Raw genomic sequence first — 26,884 nt, forward strand, 5'->3', positions numbered from 1 at the left:
TAAGATATCCTTATTAGTCACATGTACATCAAAACACACAGTGAAATGTATCTTTGCGTGGAATGTTCTGGGGGCGGCCTGCAAGTGTCACCATGCTTCCGGCGCCAACATAGCATGCCCATAACTTCCTAACCCGTACGTCTTTGGAATGTGGGAGGAAACCTACACAGAGAGGGGGAGAACGTACAAACTCCTTGCAGACAGCGGCTGGGATTGAACCCGGGTTGCTGGTGCTGTAATAATGTCACGCTAACCGCTACACTACCGTGCTTAGAGTATTGTGAGCAGTTTTGGGCTCCATATCCAGGAAAAGAATGTGCTGCCATTACAGAGGGTCCAGAGGTTTACGATAATGATCTGGGGATGAAATGGTTAACACATGAGGAGCATTTGATGGCTCTGGGCCTGTACTCGCTGGAGTTGAGAAGGATGAGGGAGGATCTCATTGAAAGCTACCAAATATTGAAAGGCCTGGATAGGGTGGATGTGGAAAGGATGTTTCCAATAGTGGGAGAATCTAGGACCAGAGGGCACAGCCTCAGAAATAGAAGGATGGACCTTCAGAACAGAGATGAGGAATATCTTTAGCCACAGGGTGGTGAATCTGTGGAATTCATTGCCACAGATGGCTGTGGAGGCCAAGTCATTGGATATATTTAAAGCAGAGGTTGATAGGTTCTTGATTAATAAGTGTGTTAAAGGTTACGGGGAGAAGGCAGGAGAATGGGGTTGAGAGGGAAAAATAAATCAGCCATGATCGAATGGTGGAGCAGACTCGATGGGCCGAACAGCCTAATTCTGCTCCTATGTCTTATGATTGTACCTTGTGCCCAAAGCAGCAGAGCGCATAATTTATTCAATTCATACAGATTCTCCACTTTGTTTATCGACTCCAGTTTTTCTGTGTGCAGACCTTTGAAGACAAAAGTCCTTCTTTCATAATCCCGTTGACGTCAGAAACTACTTTCAACTTCACACATTCCCACCCGGGAGGCTGCAGGCGGCACCCCTGCCCCGCGGCCGGAGCCGGAGGTGGGGCGACGGGCTGCAGGTGCCCGGCTCGGGTCCGCCCTCCGGCTGCATTACGTAGCAGGTTCCCGTTCCCACACGCGTTTGTCCTCTCAGTCGAGAGTCGCCTTCGCCGCCGCCGGTCGTCCGTCCCGTTCGCACCGGCCTTTCGATTTCCCTTCGGCGGTCGCTGGCTCCGATTGGCTTCGCTCAAGAACTTTCTCTCAAATATATTCGGAGGATTGATTTTTAATCGAAAGGAACTCCCCCCCCCCCACTTACCTTTGGCCGGGCTGCGCCCCCTCCCCCGGGAGTGTGGTTCGAATCCCCGTCCGTCGCCGACTACCGCAGTGCGGGACAGAGGGCGCTTGCGGCCGATGGTAGGCCTGGGGAGCGGGCGGCGTAGTGCCCGCTCGACGCCGCTGCTGTTCCTGCTGTTGGCGCTGGGGGCGTGCCTGGCCTTCCTGGCGCTCAGCTACTGGGTGTCGAGTTCCCGCGGCGCCGAGCTGCGGGAGCGGGTGGCCGTCCTGGACGCCAAGGTGCGGCGCGCCGCCGCCGATGTGAGCGCCGCCGAGCTGCGGAGGCACCAGTTGCAGGTGCAACTGCAGAATCAACTCGAGGGCCACCAGGAGGAGATCGGGCAGCTGGTGCGGCTCCACCGACAGCAACTCCAGTCCAAGGCCAGGGTCTGCAGTGAGGAAAAGGTAAGGAGCCTTGATTATTGGTGGGAGTACACGTTTGGAAGAAATAAACAATGGGTCTCAAAGTCGAGTTTATTGTCTTATGCACAGGAACAAGCACAGGTGCAGTGAAGAACTTACCTGCAGCAGCATCACAGGCACGTAGCATCAGATACACAACATTGACAAGAAAAACATAAATTAACTATTATATAAAATTGCACAAGAAAGAACATAATTGGGAGAAAACAAAGTCCATTGTAGTGCAAAGTGGTCATAGTGTTGCAATTACAAATAATTGACATTAATGAATGGAAACAGAAAATGAATGAAAACTGAATAATAGTTGGTGGTCGGACATCATCCGTGGATAAGGAAGTGGGCAACGTTTCAGTTTGATAACTTCTCACCCGAGTTACCGTATTTCTCTCTTCATGGCAGCGGTCTAACCTGCAGAGAATTGTTTTAATTTTGAGTTTGCTGTATCTGAATTTTCTTTTTTGCTTTTTGAATGCTAGCGGAATGTTGGTTGGGCTTAGTCTTTGTGTTAAAATACAAAAGTACTGATATTCTTACTACTTCAACTATCCCTGGTCCCAACAACAGTTCTGTACTTGGGTTTGGACAAAACAGAGAAAGTTAAGGATGCAGCTCAGATTCACAAACAATTTGGGTGGTTAAAGAGTTAATTGTAATTCCTTGGATGATTGAGGGTGATCGAGTTTATTTTCCTTGTTTTTACCTTTGTTTGTTTTTGGTGTCTATGGAATTTGACAGGAAGGAAAACCAGAACAGTCCTCTGGTCAAGAATGGGTTATAGATAGAGGATCATGCCTGTGTTAGGGGGTTAGGTTGCTGGCAAGGAGAGAGTCTAAGAACTTGAACTCTTTTAACAATTGGAATACCATGATGGTCCCAACCTTAGTCTTTGGAAGGATTTGTGCAAAGCGTCTTCCCTTGCCCCAATCAATTTACCTTCCAAATCATTGTTGCATTAACCTGTTAATGAGGGAAAGGTGAGGAGCCTTGATTATCGGTGGGAGTATATGCTTGGAATGGGGAACGGGAAGAAATAAACAACAGGTCTCAAAGTCGAGTTTATTGTCATGTGCACAAGTACATCCTCAAGTATATATGCAATATAGGTTATTCCTTTGTCATCGTTTACTGTCTATAGTATTACCATTACACTTGCTACAAAATTATGTTAATATGGCATCAAATTTTCTTTCCCAAGCATTCTGTTAGTGATTAGTTTTGAGAGGTTATGACATAGGGCCCAGCCCTTCTGTGTTCAGTGGTGGAATACTGCATAATATAGGTGAGGAGCATGGGATGTTGATGGCATCCGAGAGGTGTGGGTATCAGGTTGTATATTGGCATCTTCCACAGTTACTGCTTTCTATATTGTAGATATAGAAAGAAATTTTTGAGCCAGGATTTTCCCTGGAATTCCCTTGCAGTATGTCTGATTTTATAACATTTCACTTTCACAATCCTTTCATCCTGACCAATAGATAGAAGCAGGAAAAAAGGAGCAGGTGTAGGTGATTCAGTCCTTTGCGCCTGCTCTGCCATTTGTTTGATCACCTATCTATACACAATATTCTTAGTCTCCTTCCATTTCCCTTGATGGATTTTATCCATTTCACATCTAACAATCTATCTAGCCCTCTCTTAAGTGTATTCAGCAACTAGACTTCCACAGCTATCTGGGCAGAGAATTCCACAAATTCATCACTCTCTGAGCAAATAAATTTCTCCATCTCAGTAATAAATGTCTTGCCTCATGTCCTGAGACCATGACCCCTCGTTCTAGAAACCCCCCCCATCCATCCTGTCATGCTCTGTCAGAATTTTGAATGTTATAATGAGAGATTCTGTCATTTTTCTAAACTCCAGTGAATTCCAGACCCAGTTCATCCAATCTCTCCTTGCCATCCCAGGAATCAGTCTGGTGAGCTTTCATTGCGCTCTCTCTATGACAAGTATATCCTTTCTTGGGTAAGGAGATCAAAACTCCATACAATACCCCATGTGTGGTCTCACCAAGGCCTTGTTTAATTGTAGGAAAGCATCCTTGCTCTTGAACTCTTGCAGTGGAGGTCAACATACCATTTTTGCCTAAGTTGCTTGCTGCATCAGCATGGTTGCTTTCAGTGGTTTTACAAATGCTATTTCCCTTTAATATGTCCATGTTGACTTTTTCTCATCCTCTTCACATTTTCTAAGTGTCCTGTTATTGCATCCTTTAAATAGACTTCAGCATTTTCCCTGCTGTGGACATTAGGCTAACAAGTCTGAAGTTCTCAGTTTTCTCTCTCCTCTCCGTTTTTTAAAAACAATCCACTATTTCCGTGCTACCATTTTTGGTATTTTGGGATGCATGTTATCAGGCCCTGGGGATTTATTGGCTCTCAGTGCCATTAATTTCTCCATTACTTTTATTTTACTAATAATCTCTTAATTCTTCCATTTCATCAAACTCTTGGTTCTTTAGCATTTCTGGGAAATAGTGTCCTCAGAGATTAAAATAGCTTGCTACAATAGGTGCTGGGTGATTTGTGAAATAAACATCCTGTGTGTTTTATGATGACCAATTTGTTGAGAGCTTCTGTCCACCCTAAATTTCAATGGCTGCAACCTGTCTCTACAAGAGAACAGATGTTGCCACTTCGTCTTCTCAACAAAGATTGTTGACATTTCTAATGCCATTTCTGTAATTGATTGTAGAGAAGCTCTCCCATTTGTTTGCTTATCCTTGGGAGTTGCCCTCCCCGATCTCTTGTCCAGGTGGTGTTTGCGGGATTGCCTTGCCAATGGTAATCAATTTCTTGGTACCTTCTTGTAATATATTTGTAAAATTGGTGACACTATCCAAGTAGGTGTTTACAAAGGTGTTTACAAAGAATCCCAGATGCTGACAAATTAGCAGCAACTGTCTTATGTAAGTAGTCAAACTGGAAAAACTGGGTTCTCTAGTTTTCCCAATTCCATCTGTTCTGAGGAATGACTTGTACTCTGAATTTATTGCAGTTTCTAAGACTTCATTGCATGTGCTCCTCTGTTGCTTTGGCATATGCATGTATAGAGATATGAGCTGCTTTTAATGCTGTGGCATCTGGAAATAGAACTGGAAGTAATTTCAGTGTAAATTATAAATAGCAAAATGGGCATATATTTTGGTGCATAATTTCAGTGTAATTTGGTAATGATATCTCCGCAAAATTCTGAGAATTTAACTCTTACAAATTGATGCTACTCGGGAGATAGTTTAAGCTGTTGCCCTGGTGCCATTACAACTGCCTCTCCTCCCGATTTGTGTGGAGGTTACAGGAGAGCTATTCTACTCGACTCCTGACTTGTAATTGTGATTCTAAATATGCAGAATTGTTTAGTTCTGACAACAGATTTTTGACCCGAAATGTTGACCCTGTTTCTGTTTCCGCATATCCTACCTAAGAAAAGTGTTTCCAGCATATTCTGTTTTTACATAACTTCTGCGTTTATCTTTCAGTGCAAGTAGTAATTTTCAACCACTTTTGGTCATTGGTTACACATTGTTTAACCATTTGAACAGTCAAGATCTTTTATCTATTCCTTTGTGGTTATGTCACTAATATTTGTTGATAGTTTCTGAAATGGAATTTTATTTGACCTAATTGGCTGAAAGTGACATGTCATCTAGGTGGAGCATCACCTACAAATATTCCGAGAAGGAACAGCAACCTTCGAAGCCAACAGATGTGCAGAATTAGAGGAAAAGAAGAAAATGGAAAGAGAGGCAGCAACAACCAAAGCCCGATCTGCCATCTGAAACTACCTGTCCTGAATGCGGAAGAACTTTCAGAGCCAAGATTGGACTCATAAGCCACTTGAGAGCCCATAAATAGATCAACGGAACGAAGACCATCATCCTCGACCTCGAGGGATAGCCACGACGATTAATGTATTCCTGGGGTGTCTGACCTCATTTATATATTATGCTATTGGCCTAGAATTTAACCGGTGCCACATCCTGTAAAACAGGGATCTAAAAGTCTATTGTAATTAATGCATAACCATTCTGCGGGCACCCTTTAAAACAGGCATTTTCTCCTTTATATATTTAAATAGGTGGCTGAACACCCTTTTGTCAGACTATCTTTGCAAAATTGGGCTTTACTCAGTGCGGCCAGGTAACCAAAATTGTGGTCCATGAATATATTTTAAAATAAACTCACTTGAATGTGGAAACCCCATGACAGTCCTGAACAATATTGCTAGCCATTGTTTAATCTCCTCTTGATTTCTGTCCTTCTGCTCCCAGAACTTATCTGAGGGTTTTTACCAAGGAAACAGTTAATTCATTTTGTCCTCGGAGAATTGACATGCTGGTTCCTCAGTGCCAGTGATCTGGGTTCAATTCTGACCTCTGGTGCTGTCTGTGGGGAGTTTGCACATTCGTTCTGTGACTGTGTGGGTTTCCCATTTCCTTCCATATCCTAAGGGGGGGGGGGGTGAGTTGGTAGGTTAATTGGCCAATTTTAAATTGTACCCAGTGTATAAGTAAGTGGTAGAATCTGGGGGGAGCTTGATGGGAATGCAGTGGGACTACAAGAAAAATCCCATTCCCCAACTGATTTCTGTGAGCTGGCATAAACATGATGGGCCAAATGGTCTCCTATGTGCTATGGAAATATGGGATGGCTTCTGCCTTTTGTTGATACATAATTTAGTATTATGGGATATAAAAGAGCATGAATGCTCTTTTGTAGCCTACAAGATGCTCAATTTTGAATCTAGCTTTATCTGCATGAAATTTCCATTAGGAAAGTTGGGTCTTGCCAGTAACTCGTTTTGCTGATAATTGTATCCACAAATTAAAATTTTAAAAACTACTTCCTTTATCTTTGCAGAGAAACAACATTCATTGAATGATTTTAGATTTGGCACCATTCAATTATGTTCTGTTCAAACAAATTTTTTTTCTTGTTTTCCTTCATTGTACAATAAAAATTCTATTCATGACCAATATTCCTTATGTTATGGTCCCTCACCATTGAGTCTTTTTGAGTTACCTTGACTTTGATTTTTTTTTGCCTTTGTATCTGGTTGCTACTTCTCATTTAAATATAAATTTTTATTGCAGTCCATGGTACTGGGGTGTGTTGCTGCCGTTATAACTTTATTTGTAGGCATGATACTTTGCTGCAAAAATAAGCTACAGGTGATTAAGCAGCATCTGAAGAGAAAGAAATGGAGTTAATCTTTCATGTTGTTAAGCCTGAATCTTAACTATTTCTTCTCTTCAACTACTACCTAAACTGGGTGTGTATTTTCAGGATTTTCTCTTTCTATCACAATTCAAGCATCTGCAGTATTTTGCTTTTTGTAAGTTACATATGGTAAGTGCTCGAATATAAGGGCATAATAGATTTATATAGCAACTTTCTAATCTTAAAGCTATCTCAAACTGCACATAGCCAACCAAATTCCTATGTTAAGCAACTGTTGCAGTACAGGCAGTCAATTTGAGCATGCATACACTGTTGATTTGAGGTGTGATGTTGGCCAGGACAGCTGGAAATACTGCATTCCTTTGAATGGTGTAATGATTTTTAAAAATGCCCCTTCCAAACACTTAATCATAAGATATAATTGCAAATGTTTGCCTTGTCTTGGAAGTTAAACAGCATAGTGGCACAGTTCAGAGCCCTGCCTTGCAGCTCCAGCAAACCGAGGTTTGATTCTGAACTTGGGCGCTGTCTTTGTGGAGTTTGCAATTTCTCTCTATGACTGCCTTTGTTTCATCCAAATACCAAAGGTGTTTAGTTCAGAAGGTTAACTGGCTACTGTAAATTGCCTTTGGTATAGGCTGAGGGTAGAATTTGGGGTGGAGTTGATGGAAATGTGGGGAGAGTAGAACAGTGTGAATGGTTGTTTGATGGTTGGCACAGACTCAGTGGGCCAAAGGATCTGCTTCCGTATTTTACGACTCTCTGAAAGAAAAATAGTAAATGTTTCATGTTGAAGAGCTAATATTTACTGTTTTTTTTGCTGGGCTTGCATTAGTGTTGGCTGTGGCTCAGTTGGTGTCATGGCTAAAACTGAGTCTGATTTTACTGTGGGTTCAAGTCTGACACCTGTCATTCCAGTACAATACTGATGAAGCGGTGGGGGTACTCCCTTTGGATGCAATTTTAAACTAAGGCTGTATCTGCCCCATGTGAATGTAATAGGTCCCATGGCACTATGTCAAAAGATGTAAGCAGATTTCTATTCTATGTCTATAATTATCCCTCAAACAGCAGCCAGAAACACATGCTTTGACTAGTATCACATTGTTGGTTGTGGGAGTTTGTTTTGAGCAAATGTATTGTGCTTCGCACAATGTGCTTCAAAAGTATTTAACTGGTTGTAAAGCATTTTGCATTTTGAGATTGTGAAATATGCTGAATAAAAGCAAACCTATTGTTTGCCAAAAGAGTGGTTTACAGTACATATGCTGCTTGCTTGTATGGAGTTGTAGAAAATGTTCAGAAGTAGATTTGCTGTCTTGCAGAATGAAGAGGTGTAGAGAACAAAGGGAGTGTCTGCGATATGGTTGAGACCAAATTGTCCAGATGATGCAGTTACTTTTGGTGCCCATTGAGGGAGGGGAAGGAATGCAAGTTAATCATGGGTGATGTACTGAGAGGGGTGTAAATGGAGGAAGATGAATGAGGCAATTTGAGAAAGAAAAATGCTGGAACTGTGAGATGCAGAACACAGCAACTGCTGGAAATCAGAAATAAAAGAATGCTGGTAATACTCATCAACTTGTTGCATCAAATGTCCTGTTTCTGTTCCACATACAGAGTGGCACAGTGGTGCAGCAGGTTCAGTGACCCAGGTTCTTGACTTCCAGTGATCCAGACTTTCATTGCTGTCTGTGTAAAGTTTAAATGTTTTCACTGTGATCATGCGAGTTTCCTTTAAGTGCTCCAGTTTCCTCCACATCCCAAAGATATGCTGATTGGTAGGTTAATTGGCTCCTGTAAATATTTGTCCCTAATGTGGGTGGGTAGTAGGAGCATTGGAGTGGAGTTAATGAGTATGAGAGAGAGGGAATAGGTACAGGGAAATAGTTGGGGGAATGCGATTAACGGGATTGCTCTGACAAACAGCATAGACTTGATGGGCTGAATGGCAGCTTCCCATGATGTAGAATGAGATCAAAATAAACACACTTTTTAATGTTAATTCAAGTAACAAGTAGCATTTCAAATTCCTAATTCTTGACTCTTATTTTAAAAGGAGGATCTGAATAAGAACATTACGAGTAGCACAAAGGTTATACACACACTGCAAGGTAAGTTAATTCTTTGTACATGATAAAATTCAGAATGGGAATATCCCTGATTGTCTCATCATCTAAGAGGAATGACTTTATGGGAAAGTGCAGTAGTTTGATTGAAGCTGATTTGAGTGCTGTCTGGCATTTAATTAGTAGTGTTAGTATTTTATGGGTGAAAGGAGCTTTTATTTTTATTTAAACGCATATAACAACATTTTTGTATGGCGTGTGCTAGATAATTAGTACCAAAGCTAATTAAGTGGGTGCACGCCATAGTGTACTTCTAAATGAGTAAAATTCGGATTTGTCAATGAGCTGTCCAGTGAAGATTTTCTTTCACCCTCTGAGCTACTTAAAAATTGATAACCCTTTTTAAATTAGTTTTAAAAGGTCTCATTACAGACGCTCACCATATTCAATGATTGGATGTCTAGGTGAAAGGTTTGTTATCTGCAGTGGAATCAAAAAGTTGGAAATTTGTAATTTTGCATTTTTATTGGTGAACTTTTACACTTGGGTAAGGGAGGAAGTTTCTGGCTTTCTGAGTTAATATAAATAACCTTTTCCATCAGAAGAGTTTTATGTATCTGCATGTTGATAGTTTTAAATCACTGTATTATCAGTTGAAGTCCATGATCAAGCAATCATTGTGCCATCATTAATATTGGATTAAGTTCTTTAGTATTTTGTGATTCTATCTTGTTTTCTTAAATTCATGGATATGTGCAAGAAAGGGCACCTGTAGGGAGGAGAAACATCCGTGAATTATGGCTTAGAATAATTTCAGTAATTTTATGGTTAAGTTGGAGCACTTTCAATAATTGTAATAAGTTTGTGTACAGTAAACTGTTATCACAACAATAACATTGAACCTCTAAGTGCTTTGGGGGAAATTGACTTACAAAAATGCAAATATATAATTTTTTCTGCTGCTATTACACATCAGATTTAAGTGACACATGGCTTCCCTGTTGCCTGCATTTTTGATTTGTTTTCTGCTTTTCACCACAGAACAATTTCAACAATTGCAAATGGGGTATAGCCAATTAAATCAAAAGTTGCAGGAACTGCAAAAAAAGTTAGCCTATGACATGTAAGTATATAAATTCTCCAGTACAAAAGTTAGCATTTAGACTTTTTATATTGATGTAGCAGAAGAAATTAAAATATTTATGTAACATCTTCAATATGGAAAATCCCCTGAACCTCTCCATAGAAGGCCAAGAGGAAAATTGATATGTACCTTTTGGTTGTGTTGTTTGCAGCTTTCATGACTTTGGTGCTTGCTGTGTGCTGCATTAAGCAGTCTAATTATGCATATATAACATGCACAGACTAAGAAAACCATTATCACAATTTACTCAAAATTGTGGAATAATCCCAAAATCATTGTGTAGAAATGTAGAATATAGAGCATCTTCATAGATGTATTTATCTATTTCTCTCCGTCTTTCCCCACCCCCACCCAAAGTTAAACATTGTGCATATTGTCTTGGAATTATGATGTATGGCCCAAAGAAATTAGACTTTTATTTCCAAGAGAGAATATCACTTAAATAGGATTCAGTTACAACAGCTAGTAAAATTGCTGATTTTCTTTTTATTTGACCATTTAGTACTCAGTGCAGTAATCAAATAAATGATCAAAAAGAGTTGTATGAAGAACAGATTAAGGAGCTAAACAGGAGACTTGCTGATGCCACAAAGTCCCAGGCTGGAAACAGAAACACTGAAGCAACTGACCAAACCAAATTACTGGTAAAGACATCATTATTTATCCATGGATTATATCCTTGCCTATCTAAAAATTTTGGGGTGAGGGTGCAGATGGTGATTCTTTACTTTTTCTCTCTCCTTTTTCCTCAATAAATATATTTAAGTTGGAAACCCGAGTTATTACTTTACTTTGTTTGAATTAGATTGGTATATTTAGTATCAAGTGGCCGGTCGAATCTGGAAAAGTGAAAATGAATATATTCCAGTGCCTTTGTGTGTACAAAGATTTTAGTTTAGAAGAAAGAAAACTGAGATGCATACAGCAACAAAATGCAGTGCTGAAATGTGAGGATATTTCAGTTACCCTATGGATTAATTGATGGTGAAAACTAATATTATTATTATTATTAATAATAAAACATTAGATGCTAAGTGGCACAAGTTTGTGGTTTTCTTTCCCGTAGCTCTTAGCAATTAGTGTACCGGTCTCTGCTCTTCATCTTTGGGATTGCAGTATAATGTAAAGCTTGGTGAAAGTCCTGTCTTGTATCACTGTTCAGTCAGGGATGCCAAGGACTGCAACTTAGTGCTGAAATTAAAGCAATATTCGCAGTGAAAAAGCTTAGAAAGATTGACTTCTAGCACTTGAGCTGTTTCCTTGTTTTCCTGTGTTGTACTAAGGAGTTTAGACTATGGTATTACATGTACCCAACCTTATTAGTATTCCAGCAATTTGGAGCATTTTTTGAGTTTTTGTGATCTTTTATTAAGCAAGTCAATAACCCTGATGAAAAGTTAGTTAATTTCATTCTGCTTCATTATTTGGAACTGAAGAATATTAAACAAAAATAGCTAAAACTCATGACTTATTGAGATGAATTCTCCGAGACCAGAAGCAGTTTCACTTTTGCCAAGGAAGATGGTGGATGTGAACAGATGAAGTGGGGATAAAAATAAATTAATTAGACTGAATGCACTGAAGATATTATATTTGCTAAGAATTGACCATTTTAATTATTGTGACTATTATATTGCATTGGTTATTAAGTCCCAACAAATGCAAGAGGAGATTGTGGAAAATACAGGATATTGGGAGGATCATGAGTTATGGCTCATGTGGCATTGGCTAACTTTCATTACTGATACTTGTTTGTATTATTGCAGCCAGTGCTCTCCAGCTTGGTTGTTGATCATGGTGAGTCAGCTGAGAGGTGACATAATAGAGGTATATAAAATTTATAAGAGGCATAGATAGGTTAGATTGCCAGAGTCCGTTCCCCGTGGTAGGGGTGTCTAAAATTAGAGGGAATATGTTTAAGGTTAGAGGGAGAAGGTTTAACTGGGATGTGAGGGGTAAATTTATCACACAAAGAGTAGTTGGTATCTGGAATGAGTTGCTAGAGGAGGTGGTGGAGACAGGAACAGTAACAACATTTAAAAGGCATCTAGACATACAGAATTAGTGCAGGCAAGTGTGGTTGGTATGGATAGGCACAATGATCAGCTGAGACACACTGGACTGAAGGGCCTATTTCTATGCTGTACAACTCTGACTCTGTGATTAATTGGCTTTTACTTATGCTCAGTAAACATCAATGTACGGTTAGAATTGAAATGGGATTGCACCTTAATCTAAACAAATTAACTTGCTTTCATACTCTTACTTATGGAGCCAAGGGTCCCATATTCCATGTAATGGTTTTTCCAACTTGTGCTTGCACAATCAAAAAATTTGTGTGTGTAGCCAATGGGTCTGTTCCTTGATCTTCTGTAAGTTTTTACTATTTCCTTTGAATAGATTTTCATTTCTTCCATTCAAAATTCATCCATTATTTCTAAAGCATCCATTATGCAAAGATCTTTATTCTTGACATTGGTGTGTGATTTGCAGAATGCATTTGCCTTCATAATATTTCAAAGATTTGTTTAATAAAGAAAAAAATACACCATAAAGGTCATCATATTCAGAAATGGATTGATTTAGAATAGATAATTGAAATGGCAATACTTAATCATTAGAAAAATTGGGTCTAATAATTGTTTTTTAAAAATGCAAAACTACAAATTCTCTTCTTGCTCTTCCATGTGCCTATAAAAAGACTTCAGAACAGATAGAATGTGGCAACTGTGAAAGTTGCTGATTTCTATAAATTTGAGTAAATCTCTGATCTGTTTACTGTTAAGCAGAAAGAGCACAAGTCAGCAGAAAAGAAAGAGATCACTGAACCATCAAATGAAGAATCCCAGTCTCCAAAAGAAAATGATCACACAAGCCAGTTAGAAGTTAAAACAAATAAAATTGCTAACTCTACAAAGTCTACATTGGAACCTGAAAGTAACAAGGTACTCAATACAGGTAAGAATTTTTAGACATGCAGTTCAAATACCCTAATGCTCCAGTTAGAGCTGTAAAATTAAATGTTCAGGTTTTCTTTTGATTGAACTATGTTTGCTTTAAATGTATTTTAAAATGTGTGAGTGAAACTGTCTCCTGACTTTCAGTCTGTTTCCCTAATTATTTGATCAGTGTAAAACAAAAAAGCGCCTTTCTCTTAAAACAACTGCAGGAAAAAAGAATTCTAAAATGTATTTTGTGATAGAAAGTGTGATTCTTCAGAGTTGTTTGATCCTTTTTAGCTCGTGCTTGTCATGATGGTAGAACTATAACAGTTTTGATATGTGTCAACTGATCTGTGAATGAATTGGATTTAACTCTTTAAATAAAAATTAATTTAGCAATTCAATTTTTATGCTGCTATAGTTTAACTGATTTTTGCATTTAAAAATTGGTGTTGGTTTATTATTGTCACTTGTACCGAGGTACAGTGAAAAACTTGTCTTGCATACCAATCGTACAGGTCAATTCATTACACAGTGCAGCTACATTGAGTTAGTACAGAGTGCATTGAGGTAGTACAGGTAAAAACAATAACAGTACAGAGTAAAAGTGTCACAGCTACATAGAAAGTGCAGTGTGGATAGACAGTAAGGTGCAATGTCACAACAAGGTAGATCGTGAGGTCAGAGTCCATTGTATAAGGGAACCGTTCAATAGTCTTATCACAGTGGGATAGAAGCTGTCCTTAAGCCTGGTGGTACATGCCCTCAGGCTCCTGTATCTTCTACCTGATGGAAGAGGAGGGAATGACCTGGGTGGGTGGGGTCTTTGATTATGCTGGCTGCTTTCACCAAGGCAGCGAGAGGTAAAGACAAGGAGGGGAGGATGGTTTCTGTGACGCACTGGGCTGTGTCCACAAGTTTCCCTTCACCTTGTCTGCAAGTGTTGAAAATTGAGTTAACATGAGTCTGTTTTCCAGGTGCCCTTGAAAATATGAATGGAACTATTGTTAACAATGAAATACAAATGAACACAAATCCAGGTTTAGTATAATCATCCATTATGGTACAATATTTTGCATAAATCCTGGGTAGAATTCTAATGAGGAAGTGATCATCTATTAGTAACGTTATATATGAAACATGGTAATGCCTTTCATGCTGGTCAGGTCCCATTTTAATCAGATGTACTGTTTTTGGTATAAGCCTGGCTTTTAACACCATTGCCTTTAATTCAGAGGGCTGTGGATTCAGGCATTCGCATAATGTAGGTTAGCACTTTAGTACATACTGAGGAAATACCAAATTGTTACAAATATCATTCTTCAACTGAGATATAAATGAGGGCGGAATTCTTGTGTAAGTAGATGTTGATGACTCCTTCACGGTATTTGAAGTAGAACAGTAAATTTTTCACTTGGCCAAAAATTCCTTCCTTTATCTATCTATCAAATTACGATCATTCATTTACTGACACCTTGCAATGCATAAAGATTTTTGATGTGTTGCTTACATAATCACTTTTGCACCTTAATTGAGATTTCATTAATTATAAAGTATTTTGAAATAATGTGAAAGCACAAGATTTGTCTGTTTTTTTTCATCCCCCTTTATTTGTTACAGTTAAGCTTACAATTTGTCCCAATCTTCTTGGAGAACCTGTAATAGTTTATCTGTCTTCCCAGTGTCACCCATTGTATTGTTATCACTTGAGTGCCCATCCTATAAACAAAGCCAGAAAGATTTGTCCAACTTTTGTGCCTGAAATACGCACTGTTCCTTTTAGTGTGATGTTCTTTTCAGTTCTGCCATTCTGAGAAAGAACCTTTCTGTTTGTAGGAAGTAACTAAGGATTTATTCTTTCTAACTAATTTTCCTTGCGTAAACATGACAGAATAAACATTAAAATGTTAATTTACACTGAATTAAGTAAATTGTGCACTATTTAATCCTTTGCATGTACTTTTGCTGTTAACCTACTTTGTGTATTTGAATAGTAGATCATTTGAATGGGAAAGTGAGTTTTGAGGAAGATCAGTCTCCATTGGGTTATATGGACAGTTTAAGCAAGGTGGCAGATAGAATATGATGATGGAAAACATGAGGTATGCATTTTGGTGGGAAAAATACATTTTCTAAATTGTGGGAAGTAGGCATATAGTAGTCCATTGAGGGGTCTTGTTACACTCTTTCATGAGACGTGGAAAGTAAAATGCATATGCAGCAAGCAGTTAGGAAGGAAGATTGCTTTTGTTGCAAGGGAGCAGGAGCACTAAAGTAAGGAAATCTCACTGATATCACAAGACTTTGGTGAGACCTCATTTGGAATAGTGTGTACAAAAAAAAATTGATCCCTTTTCTTAAAGAAGATACTTGCCTTGAGTTGATGCAGTATAAATTCACTCCATTGATTCTTGAGATGAGCATTTCTATGAGGAGGGTTTAAAATCGGTTTATTTTCAGACGTGTTTAGAAGATTGAAAGAGATACCAGGCTGTGAGGGGGATGAACACAGTAGATGCTGGAAGAATAATTCCTGTAGTTGGAGAATGTAGAACTGGAGGGCATAAGCCTCAGGATGGGTGGGGCGGGGGGGGGGGGCGTGGTGGTTGGTGGGAGAGATCTGAGATAAAGAGAAATTTCTTTATGCACTTTATGCAGTGAGTTGTGAATCTTTGTAATTCTCTACCACACAGGGTGGTGTGTGCTAAGTTCTTTTAATAGGTAGGCTGAGGTCAACCTTTATTGTCTGCATTTAGAAAATGGAGCAGGTAAAAGTGGACAAGACATGTAATCAGTCATGCGTAGGCCTGATCCTATTGCAATTTGATTGCAGTTTCTGCCATGGTATATTTACAATCTGTTATAAGTAAAGTTGCCCTTGGATTTATTTTATTTACCAGCATGTAAAGAGACTGACCATTCTACATTTACTAAATATTGAGGATGGATAGGGGTGTAGATTGACCTATGAGGGAAAGACTAGACCTTAATGAGATTTCAGAAGAATGAGAAATGATCTTGTTGAAACAACATTCTTCGAGGGCTTGATGGGTAGATGCAGGATGATGTTCCTCTGATAGATATGTTTGGAACTGGGGGAACAGTCGCAAAATATGAGGTTGGCCATTCAGGACAGAGATGAGATTTCTTCACTCGAGGGCTGTGGAGGCTTTGTCTTTACCTATATTCAGGATGGAGATGAATAGACTTTTGGATATTAATGGAATTTAGGGATATGGGGATAGTCCAAGAAAGTGGCACTAAGGCAAAAGATCAGTCAGATCTTGATGGTGAAAAGGGAGAAAGTGTTGAATGGCCTACTCCTCCTTCTGTCTCTTGGGTTTCAAGTGCAGTTACTGTCATTGAAGTTTATGTCAGAAATATTGATGTCACAATGTTTTGTCTTTCTGATAACTTCAGAAATTTCAGTTTGCATTTTCTCTTCCACATAAATTTAAGGTGTAGATGAAAATAATCAAGATCACTTGGATACAGTGAAACAGGGAAACACAGATTACAGTAGGGATGCTGGTGATGCTGTAGCCAAAGAGTCAGCACTTCAGAATGACATAGAAGGTATGTAATTAAAGGTCTTTTTCTTAAAAAAAATGCATAATGTGAAATCTTTCTACATTCGCATGTGTATAATTACTGAGTAAATGTCTTCTGCAGCCAATGCTCTGCATGGGCCTTGTTTGAGAACCACAGCTCATTCTCCTGTCATTAGTGGCTGTCTGTGCACTCATTAGCATTAGGAAAGTTCTTGCTGCCTGTAGAAGCTTATTTTGTATCACACAAGATAAATGGAACTGCCTTTTCAGCATACTTCCCATCCCCCTTGCCCTTTGCCCTAATATGTTTTTATTTTGCCCTCATTAGACATTCCTAATTTCCAAACTCTTTTCCTTTAGGGTTCATTCATCCCAGGACTTCAGCTAATATCCTCCTCTGTTATTTGGACAATTAGGTCTCGTGTTATAAAATTGTTGTTGCCATATGGTGCCTATGGTTAAATTAACTACTGATGGTCTTTTTTCATTAGTTATCCATAATTTTCTGAACTACGGTCCCACCAACATTCTATACATCAGCCTACATCATTGACCAGTGGGACTTTCAATAGATCGCCTTGTATTAGTAACCAGTGGCGCTGTTGCTTATGGCATGTGTGTTAGAAAGATTTTCCACAATCTGCTCACTTAGTCATCAGTGGAAGTGCAGTACATGATATGGCTTTGTCAAGCTTTTGACATCTGCACATCCATCATCTCATTTAGATGGAGGTTTCACAGCCAGTGCTAATACATTAGTGAAACCTAGAAAAAGAGTGCAATTAGAGGTGCTTTAGAAAATGTGCCTTATGGTACAAGTTCAATTTCTCATTGTTTTTCATTTTAAAAGAACTGAACTATGTAGTTTCAAAAATAGAATATGTGTAGGATGGGTGGAGAAGAGCAACAAAATAGCGTGGCCTATTTATTGCATGCTTTATATTATAAATGTTTTAATGAGTGTTGAACTGATGGTCTCACTGTTTTGATGATGTAGTTCAGTCTCCATGCAAAAATGTATTTCAAAACATAATTTTCTATATTTTTCTATTTACTGTTTTAATTGCTTTTACTTGTAGTTTACATTAATCCTGTGTATTTTTAAACATTTAGTGTGACATAAAGAAGCTCAAGAGAATTCTTGAACAAAATGAGGATCAGAACATGAAACAAATACTGTGAAGGAGACTGCTTGAAAGTAGTTGTTTGAGTAGATTTGTTATTATTGCACTTTTTTGGTTGACTTTTTGATGCCCATAATGAGATGTAATCAGAATTGTGTGGGGCCCTCCTTAAAAATAGCCTGAATTTGTACCAAGGACCATGTCTATGTGGTCTGTAGTTTAGAAAGCAAAGGGAATGGGTGACTTATGATTTGTTCAGAATTTAAGTAATGAACTATTTAGTAACTATTTGAGTTGAATTCATACAGGAGGCTTCAATTGGTTGAGTGCATTAATTGAAACATATTTTGAAATTGGATACTCTAAAACATTAGCTGTTTTAAAATGATTATAGTCACATTGTAATGATGTCTTACGTCAGACACCATTTTGTGTCACACTCATAAGTAATGCAACGGTTTGTGCATATCTTTTACAACCTAACTTCAATACAGACGTGTTTATGAATGTTTTATTTTTATTTTTTAAAACTAAGTTCTGAAGGGCAAGGAGATGCCCAACTTAGGTTCTTGTTTATGTTAAAATAGTGTAGTTCAACTGTCTCTTTGCGTTGGTGGGTTTTTAGAGAAAATACATTGTTGAATAATTGCTTTCAATCACTAAAGCAACTTAATTAGATCTTTGACCAGTAACTCAGAAAATGTAAATGGGTTTCTTCCTAAATAAAATAAGTTAATGCAATTCCTGCTGCTTGTGTCTGAATAGCTGGGATTGGATTTTTTGATATTTGTCCTTCATTCTGATATACTTAATTATTACATAGCATGAGAATATCATAGTTGGGCATATTCTCAATCCCTTCTACATCTGTCTACTGACAATAAAAATGCAACTTGCCTGCTTGGGCCAAATCTACATAGCCAGAGATTGTGTTCTTTAATGTTCTCTGTCTAATCTTTGTCTGAGAGCTGAATGTTTACTTCAAAATAAAAAGATTATTGCTTCATTTGATGTTTTTCACTTAATTTTAATTCTACAAATAAGACTTCATCCTGATGATTGCAAAAGCCTAAAATGTGACTTTTTTTCCCCCCTCTCTGAAGCACATTTTCTGTTTTGAATGGAAAATCCATTGTTACATAAAAGAGGGAAAGAGGAGGAAACATTGAGGTGGAGTGAATTGTGGAGTTTCTTTTTTTTTTGGGGGTGTATAACTAGGATCTTTTCCATATACTATTCAGCCAGGATATATTTACTGTGTGATTCTTAACGATCAAAACAATGTCAGTTGAATTGTCTTTTTTCTCTCCATTCAATTTGAGTGATCAAGACTTTGCAATTAGTCCCCACTGGGTCTTGGTCACATATTTCCTCTTTCAACTGCCTGCCAGGATGGGATTTATCCACTTCAAGGCATCTAATGTCTCCTTTTCACTGATAATTTTTTCTTGAATTCCATCATTTTTCATCAAGCAGCTGTTCCCATTCCTCTTCATATTGAAATCTACCTCCCACCCCCAATTCAGGACCTTAATTTCCAGTCTAGCCTTGTCCTTCTCTACAAATGGGGTTATAACTCAACAGCATAACTCCAAGTTGTGATCTCTGAAAATTTTTCACCTGGCTACAGCTGTCAAGATTAGATCCAGTATCACCTCTTTTCCAGTAGGACTTCACATTTTAAAAAGTTCTGCATCTTCTATGCCTTTTTCACAGGCAATCACAATTAATAGAAGGGAAGTTGAAATCCCCTACTATAATTATGCTATTTGTACATCTGATTTGCCTACATACATACTCTCTTCTACGGTCTGTTTGGAGGATAGTGCTAGACCCCTGGCAAAGTGATAGCCCCACCTTTTTGTTTCTAAACTCCACCTATATTGGCCCTATTTGAAGAATCTTTAGATATCTTTCCTCCTTACTACAGTGGTGCACTCCTTGATTAACATTGCACTTATTTTACATCCCTCCCCATCCCACCTACAGATAGTTACAGTGCTCATCAACTGTATTCTGCAGCAAAAGGTTAGAACTACTTTGAACTTCCAATCTCACACCACACAGATGGTGTTATTTGATAATTAAAACACTTTAACAATGCAGTCTCCGTAAGAGCAATACTAAGTGATAGCCAGCCTTAAGCCTTTTGCTGTGAATTAGTAAACAAATAAACCCATAGTGATTGTTCTACCACTGCTGAATTTTAAGGTTCCCCAATATCAGCAGGCAGGCCATTCAGGCCTTAGCTGTCTTGCTATCAATTATTTAAATTTTTCCACTTCTCCCAATAGAAAGAAAAGTTTTATCTTAAGAATAAAGATATCAAACACTGATTACACATTTTGATAGTGCTGGTGAGTGAAGCCTTTTGCTTGGTGCCAAGAATGGTTAAGACACATTTAAAAAGTTATATTTTTATTTGGGTCACAGTATTAACACAGTACAGCAGCATATACAAAGAACTTGTGCCTCATGGCTCTGAGTTTTAAACTTTACTAGTACTCTGGAACACTGAAGACACATCTGGAACAATACATCTCAATTTCTTAATCAGTTCATTAAACAAGGGGATCCATAGGCCCACTGGAGTTAGATTAACTTAACCACTGGAAAATATTTGTGAACAGAAAAATCAAATTCTGGAGGAACCTGAAATAAAAAAAAACAAGCTTACTTTGACGTGAATTATCATTAATTACCGTTTCACATTCTAGAATTGCTTTGTATACTTGTATTTGCTTTCTCGCATCAACCACTCTCTTCAGCTAATGCAACCTGCCTTAATGACTGAACTTTCCATTACAAAGGTGCTGCTTCAGTTACCTTGCTTGCACTACTGGCTTCCCCCACCACTAACCAATTTTAAAATCTTCAGAAGCCAAGAGTATTAATCATGGGCACTGTTTTAAGAACTGATTAATCCATCACCCCTAATTGGCCATAAAGGACTGGGATTGAGTTAGCTTGAACTATTTGCAGTCCATTGTGCTGGCTGGCCCATTTGATGGCACTAGACTCATCCATATTGCTGTGGAGTTTGATTTGCAGAACTGCCACCAGATAGGACAACTGGTGTCATTCCCCAAATGGCAAGTGAAATATTGTTTGATACTTAAGAATTTTGACTTTTATACTAACTGCAGTCAGTAGGACTTGAATGCCTGCCTTTAGATCAACAATCCAAGGCTTTAGATCCCTGTTCCATTGATTTAGCATGTAAGATTGTTTATAAATATGGATTTCAGAATAAATGGCTCTACTGTCTGTTGTTCCAATGCAATGGTTTGTAAACAATTTTGATGTTTGAACTATGGAGGTAGGCTTGAGATATTATAATACATTTGACGACTGCTACAAGTTGAGAAGTGTATTCATGGTAGCTTCTGAAGTTGCTGTCTCTTTGCTGTACAGGACTAACTACTTTCCAGAAAGGTTACATTTTAAATGTGATCCTTGACAGATTTCGAACTGTTTTCAGTCTTGAAAGATCACTGCAACATCCATACAAATTTCAACTGGAGCCTCTAGTAGTTGCCCGTTCCTACCCAGGATACTGAAACCAATCTTATTTTGCTTTGGCTAATTCAGCACAGATTAGAAATTAATCTTAAAAACCCAGCCAGTCATTGGATGAAATCTTTGAACCATGGAAGTCTTTGACTGACTAAACACTTATCTTCAATCCAGATCCCTTCAATTTTACAGAAAATATTTGGTAATTACATGAGTTTGTGGTAGATATTAAATCACCACAAAAATGTTTTGCTAGGAACGGGGGAAGGATACAAAAATTGTTTCATCTTTTGCTGAATTAGCTTGGAGAGCTTTAACCTTTGTTTTGAGTAGCAAAATCAATTCTGTACATGAAACATCATTAGTGATCACTAGACATTTTCAGTTACTGCACAATGTAAGGGCAGGACCAGAATGCATACAGAACATTTTCCATAAATGTTAATTTAGTTTGAAAACCCTCCCTCAAAAGTTCTCTTTAGTCATGCTGACAGGACATGTCCAATAGGTATTGTAAACACAGTGAATGCAAACTTCCAGCTTGCCATCTCCACCTACAAGTGGCCTGTTCTGCATCTCAAACATTAAAGCAACACTTCAACAGCTTGAGTAAATTTGTTTTAGTATGATACACAAGTAAAATGTAAAATTTGAAATGGTGTAGGATAATATGCAGTAGCAGGCTCCAAAATAAGACTAGATTTTTAAAAATAAAAATGGATTACTGAAGTAACATTTGAAAACATGTTAAAATGTACTTTAACTTTTTCTGTACATTGTCACAGATTTACAAAAAGGGGTTCAGTTCTGTAGTAACAAAATATTCTGGAGGAACTCAGCAGGTTGAGTAGCATCTGTGGGGGGGAAAGGAATTGTTGATATTTCAAGCTGAAACCCTACTCCAGGACTCTCTGAAACATTGACAGTTCCTTCCTTTCTTCCCCACCCCCATAGATGCTGCTTGATCTGCAAAGTTCTTCCAGCAGATTGTTTGTTGCTCCAATTGCAGCATCTGCAGTCTCTCATCTGAGTTCCGTACCTGAGGGCACAGTAGCAAGAGAACAATTCCACATGCTTTGTATTGGCCACGTGGTCTGTACCTGGGTTAAACTCAGGTAGACAAAAATTAATATTTCAAACATGCACAAAATGCAAAAACATCTGGACAGCATTAGGCTGTAAAGATCCAAGGTTGTGTGTTTTTCTTTAAAAAAAAGTTGGTCAAATTTTTTCTCTCAGCCCTCCAGTATGTCAGTGAGGCAACTTTGTTCATGCAAGGATTTTCAGATTAAACATGTATGATTGATAGTACAAAAAGCTCAGACTCATTTATGCAGTGTAATTGATCATTGTCCAACAAAATGTACAGATGCTAAGAGTGCCTAAATGCAGGTGGTTCCCACAGCCAGCTTGATTTGGCCCCTACACTCTGAGTTGATGGAGTTCAGTCAATAGTTTGTTTTATTAATCTTGGCCAATCACCTACTATCCCTTGTCTCACCACAGATGCTACTCGAACTGCTGAATTTTTCCAGCAGATTGTTTCTATCTATAGTCATTTTGTTTTTAAAGACAGACATGACTGAGTTGCATCATATGCAAGAATCTGGCCTAGAATTCACTTCTAAGGCACAACTACCAGTGGCCAAAGTCACATCCATGATTTTTCTGCAATAGTTTCAAAGCAAGAGGCTGATAGAGATGGAACTGTTATTCTGTCAACATGTGCAGGTACATTAAGGAAGCCATGAACATGACTTTTGTTTGGGTTTCATCTGCTTAAGTTTTGTGATAGGCAGCAAAGAAACACCACTCACCATATTGATAGCTACCCACAGACTGAATATCACTGGGATCATAGTATTGCACTTTAAAAGGCTGATTCTGTAAAACACTGCTGGTATGAATGTAGCATGTGTTTGTGCCTCTCCAGAATCCAATCATCTCACTTAAGATTCCACAAATAGTCAAAGAGACAGCATAAATACACAGAAGAAAAAAAAAATCACATCATGGTCTCCTGACAGGCAAGGAACTGCTTAGAAAAGGACGATTTGGGATGGATGCAGTCAGTTGCAGATTTTGTGCAGCAGATTATCACTCTCTTAGAAAACCTACAATAAGGTTGTTTGACTGAAAGGATTATCAAGGAGAGGTCAATTCTGCATGTGCATGCGACAAGCAGCAAGATTTGATTCCAGTGATCCAGAGCCCCACAATCTACACTTCACCTACCTACCTCAACTGTAGTACCTCAACTTTCATACTACTTAAACAGAAAATGCTGCAAACACTCAGCAGATTGGGCAGCATCTGTGGAAAGAGAAACACAGTTAAGGTTTCAAGTCAATGACACTTCATCAGAAGGGAGGGTATCTGACCTGAAACCTTACCTCTGTTTCTCTTTCACAGACATTGCTTGAATTGCTGAGCATTTCTAGCATTTTCAATTTTCATTTATTTTCCAGTTTTTAATTTCAACCCAGCACAGACCAAGCTCTGGGACTAGCTTTAGTAATAATGATGTTTGAAATTGAAAGGAATTTATTAATTCTAATTAATATTTCTATTTTAGGTATATGACTAATTCCGAATGCATTTATCATAGTATTGTAAATACTTACCTTAGATTCTTTCTTGTGGCCTCCTGCAAGCAATTTCATCACTACTATATTAGGTTTTGCAACCTTTAGAATTTTTTTTACCTGAAAAGTGAAACTCCATTAGTCACAGAAAAAAATAAACACAGGAGGGAAAAAAAATTAACAAGCACATCCAATAAAAATGGTATAAAGCATATTGATCATTTGTAGGCCTTTTAATCAAACTCCACAAAATTTAGCCCCTATGATACCAGAAGATGAAAGCAAGATGAAACAGAACGCAAACTATGAGACATTTTTCAGACTCTATAACATATTACTAATTTAGCAGTTAAATATTTTTTTTTAATTCAAAAGCATCAGCACTTCATATTGCAAGTACATTCTACAATGTCTCATACCTCATTGTCTGGACTTGGGATGTTTTCCAGTATCATCTTGGCCTGCTGGAAGTGCTTACTGGCTGCTATGTACAGGTCAGAAGATTGAGGAGGTGGAGTGTATTTGTTTAGGTCAGACATTTCCTATTTGACAGAATTTTAAAATGAAGACAGTTGAGTGAAATAAATATTTGTTTTATTAATGTTGTTCATTCACAAAGCTGCACATGAGGCCTATCAATCTTTGAAACAAGATGGGTTAATGAGCATAAACTGAACTAGCAGAACTACATCCTGGACTTAAAGCTCTGCAAACAAGGATGAACAAGGTGGGTGACGCATGCTAATGCCAATCCACTCCACTGCTGGCCTCCACAGATTCCAGTGGTGGAGCCTGATGTTGCTGGAATTTAATTAATCTCTTTAATCTTATGCCTACTAACCCAGAAATTTGAAAAAGATAGTTTTAAAGTAAAATGAATGCAGAAAAAAACTAAGTAAAAGCAAAAAATGCAAGTTATTTTAATTAATGAAAGCAATATTAATTGTTTAGAAATGTGAGTAGATCAGACATTAAAAACTGTTACAAAAACTTATACATGTTGATTGGAGGCAAGGCTCCCCCCCCCCCCCCCCCAGGAGAATTGAGGGGTAGGCAAGTATGAGCAACAGTGCAGAAGATGGCAGAACTCGATTACCCATGTAGTGCATTGAATTCAACCATCACTTGTGCGCCTCTCCATCCCAGGAATTGCAAATTATATGAACAGCAATAATAATAATGAAAAAAAAGAAACTACTGAGCCAAATCAACAAAATTAAAAAAAGGAAAATCTATATAAAACAGTTAACAAACAAAACTGTTTAGAAACTAAATTATATAGAGCTTTAATATCTTCAATGGTGTCTCTTAATTAATAACTGAGCCAAATGTTCTTATTATTTCCACAATTAAAAGACAAGTCTATGTAGTAATTTACCATGAAACTCTAACAACTCTAGCTACCCACCTTAAACTGTAGGTAATGCACTGGTGGAGGAGTAAGAACACCATTGAAAGGAGCAAATCTATGTTCATATCGAACTTGTTCACTGTCCAACTCAAATTTTGGCTTTCTCACTTTTCCATCCATATCAAAGGCTATCATTGTCTACAACACCATAAAAAGGGGAAAAATAAGTAATTAAGATTCAAAACTGACTGAACATAACCAACTTTTTATACTGTGGAAAGCAAGGGAAGTAAATTACTTATTATATTAAATTTTATACTATATGCCATAACATTATTTGATAAAGGAGAACCGATATAGATCTATGCACTCAGTACCATAATTTTATCATAACTGAATAAATCAAATTTTAATTCATAATGCTATATTCCACCAGTGCTTTAAACATTATATGCTGATGCATGAAATATTAAAATAAGTGACCAAGACAATTATCATTTGCTTAATTCCATATGCATTTTATTTTTATTCTACTTTGCCTTCAGTCATTCAGAGTTGCCTTTATTTAGTTCCACTTTCACCCATCCACATGTAGTGAGATGATATTACCTGCAGTATTATTGCCGTCTTAGTTCTCTTAATTACTTCATCGCCTCTGGTAACTATCTCATGCAGATAAGGGTTCAACAACAACATCTGTACTGAGGACAGCTGACTCTTTCTTCCTCTATACTGAAAACAGCCAAATCTCTCCTTCCACCACTCTTAAAAGATTCCATTACCCTCTGTATTGTCAAACGTGAAGGAGACACAATTTACTCTAGCTAGCTACAGATTGGGAATATTAAAACCACCACCTTTATTTCCTGTTACAAACTTTATGCACACAGCTCCAATTCCAGTTAACACATGGCTAAATTTGGCTAGTTGATATCAGTGTCCTTGTCAGATCTTCAGAGGACTTCATATCCTTACAACTGTAGATGGCTTAATTCCACCTCCGGACATAGTCTACCTTGGTTCATACCCCAATCAAGCTACTAGTGAAATTTGTACCTTTGTTCCTGTGCCAGACTATTTCAGTGCTCATTTGGTCTGTTTAACATCCTTTACCCTCTTTAAACTTTGGCTTATTCAAACCTCTTGTATCCATATTTTATTCTTTCAATCAGCATCTCAATCCTTGCTGGCTTACAGTGGTTCTTGCTAGACCAATGCCTGATCTTTAAAATTTTTGACCCTGGGTTTAAAAAAAGAAAATCACAGAGCCTTGCCTCATCCATTATTTGCAACTTCCTTTAGCTCTACAACCCATACTGGTACAGTCTTCCTCCAGTTCTGCTCCCTCCCCACCACTGTTGGGCAAGTCTTTAGCTGGCTCAAACTCCTCTCCCTTCATTCATCTCTTTACCAACTTGCTCACACTTTAAAAGCTGCCTTGAGATCTAAACATAAACTGTCCATTTTTGAAAACACTTCTTTTGCGGTTCATTGCCTATTTTTCAGTGCTGCAAGAGCTACATTTCTAGGTTGAACACCTAGAATCAGGCATTGAGGTCTAGGACAGCTTTAAAGTGAGGTTTGGATCGACACCTAGGATGGAGCAGTGATGCAGAAATGCGAGAATGTCATAGGAGAATTGGGAGGAATTGTTCTCAATTGGGAGATACTGTGCTATGATCCTGGGATATCATA

At 38.2% G+C, this 26,884-nt stretch overlaps 2 protein-coding genes across 4 annotated transcripts in view; one reads left to right on the plus strand and one right to left on the minus strand.

The window, feature by feature from the left end:
• The first annotated feature begins 958 nt into the window (after positions 1–958).
• On the plus strand, positions 959–18,743 carry LOC127572458 (Golgi membrane protein 1-like). Of its 2 annotated transcripts, none has more exons than XM_052019743.1 (8): positions 959–1,712; positions 8,967–9,021; positions 10,018–10,099; positions 10,623–10,764; positions 12,907–13,078; positions 14,040–14,102; positions 16,522–16,638; positions 17,727–18,743. In XM_052019743.1, exons 1-8 carry the CDS (start codon positions 1,386–1,388, stop codon positions 17,729–17,731), a joined length of 963 nt encoding a protein of 320 aa, XP_051875703.1. In that variant the 5' UTR covers positions 959–1,385; the 3' UTR covers positions 17,732–18,743. The 2 variants fall into 2 exon arrangements, with proteins under 2 accessions (XP_051875703.1, XP_051875704.1); XM_052019744.1 differs by having other exon boundaries at positions 960–1,712; positions 12,910–13,078.
• A 1,395-nt stretch (positions 18,744–20,138) lies between these two features.
• The window catches only part of naa35 (N-alpha-acetyltransferase 35, NatC auxiliary subunit), a 43,833-nt gene continuing 37,087 nt past the window's right edge, over positions 20,139–26,884 (minus strand). For both annotated transcript variants that reach the window (XM_052019535.1, XM_052019536.1), the window contains 4 exons: positions 25,247–25,387; positions 24,258–24,380; positions 23,878–23,958; positions 20,139–20,389 (listed from right to left, as the gene is read on the minus strand). In XM_052019535.1, coding sequence (XP_051875495.1) covers positions 20,330–20,389; positions 23,878–23,958; positions 24,258–24,380; positions 25,247–25,387 — 405 coding nt within the window. In that variant the 3' untranslated portion in view covers positions 20,139–20,329. The remainder of the gene's footprint in view (positions 20,390–23,877; positions 23,959–24,257; positions 24,381–25,246; positions 25,388–26,884) is intronic.

This window comes from Pristis pectinata, chromosome 7, assembly GCF_009764475.1.
Source record: "Pristis pectinata isolate sPriPec2 chromosome 7, sPriPec2.1.pri, whole genome shotgun sequence".
NCBI lineage: Eukaryota > Metazoa > Chordata > Chondrichthyes > Rhinopristiformes > Pristidae > Pristis > Pristis pectinata.

Excerpts from the sequence above, each read along its gene's own strand:
- LOC127572458 (XM_052019743.1), top strand. The coding sequence starts at position 1,386 with ATGGTAGGCCTGGGGAGCGGGCGGCGTAGTGCCCGCTCGACGCCGCTG. Across the intron at positions 1,713-8,966 it reads GGGTCTGCAGTGAGGAAAAG|GAGGATCTGAATAAGAACAT; the intron begins GTAAGGAGCCTT and ends TTATTTTAAAAG. Across the intron at positions 9,022-10,017 it reads GGTTATACACACACTGCAAG|AACAATTTCAACAATTGCAA; the intron begins GTAAGTTAATTC and ends TTTTCACCACAG.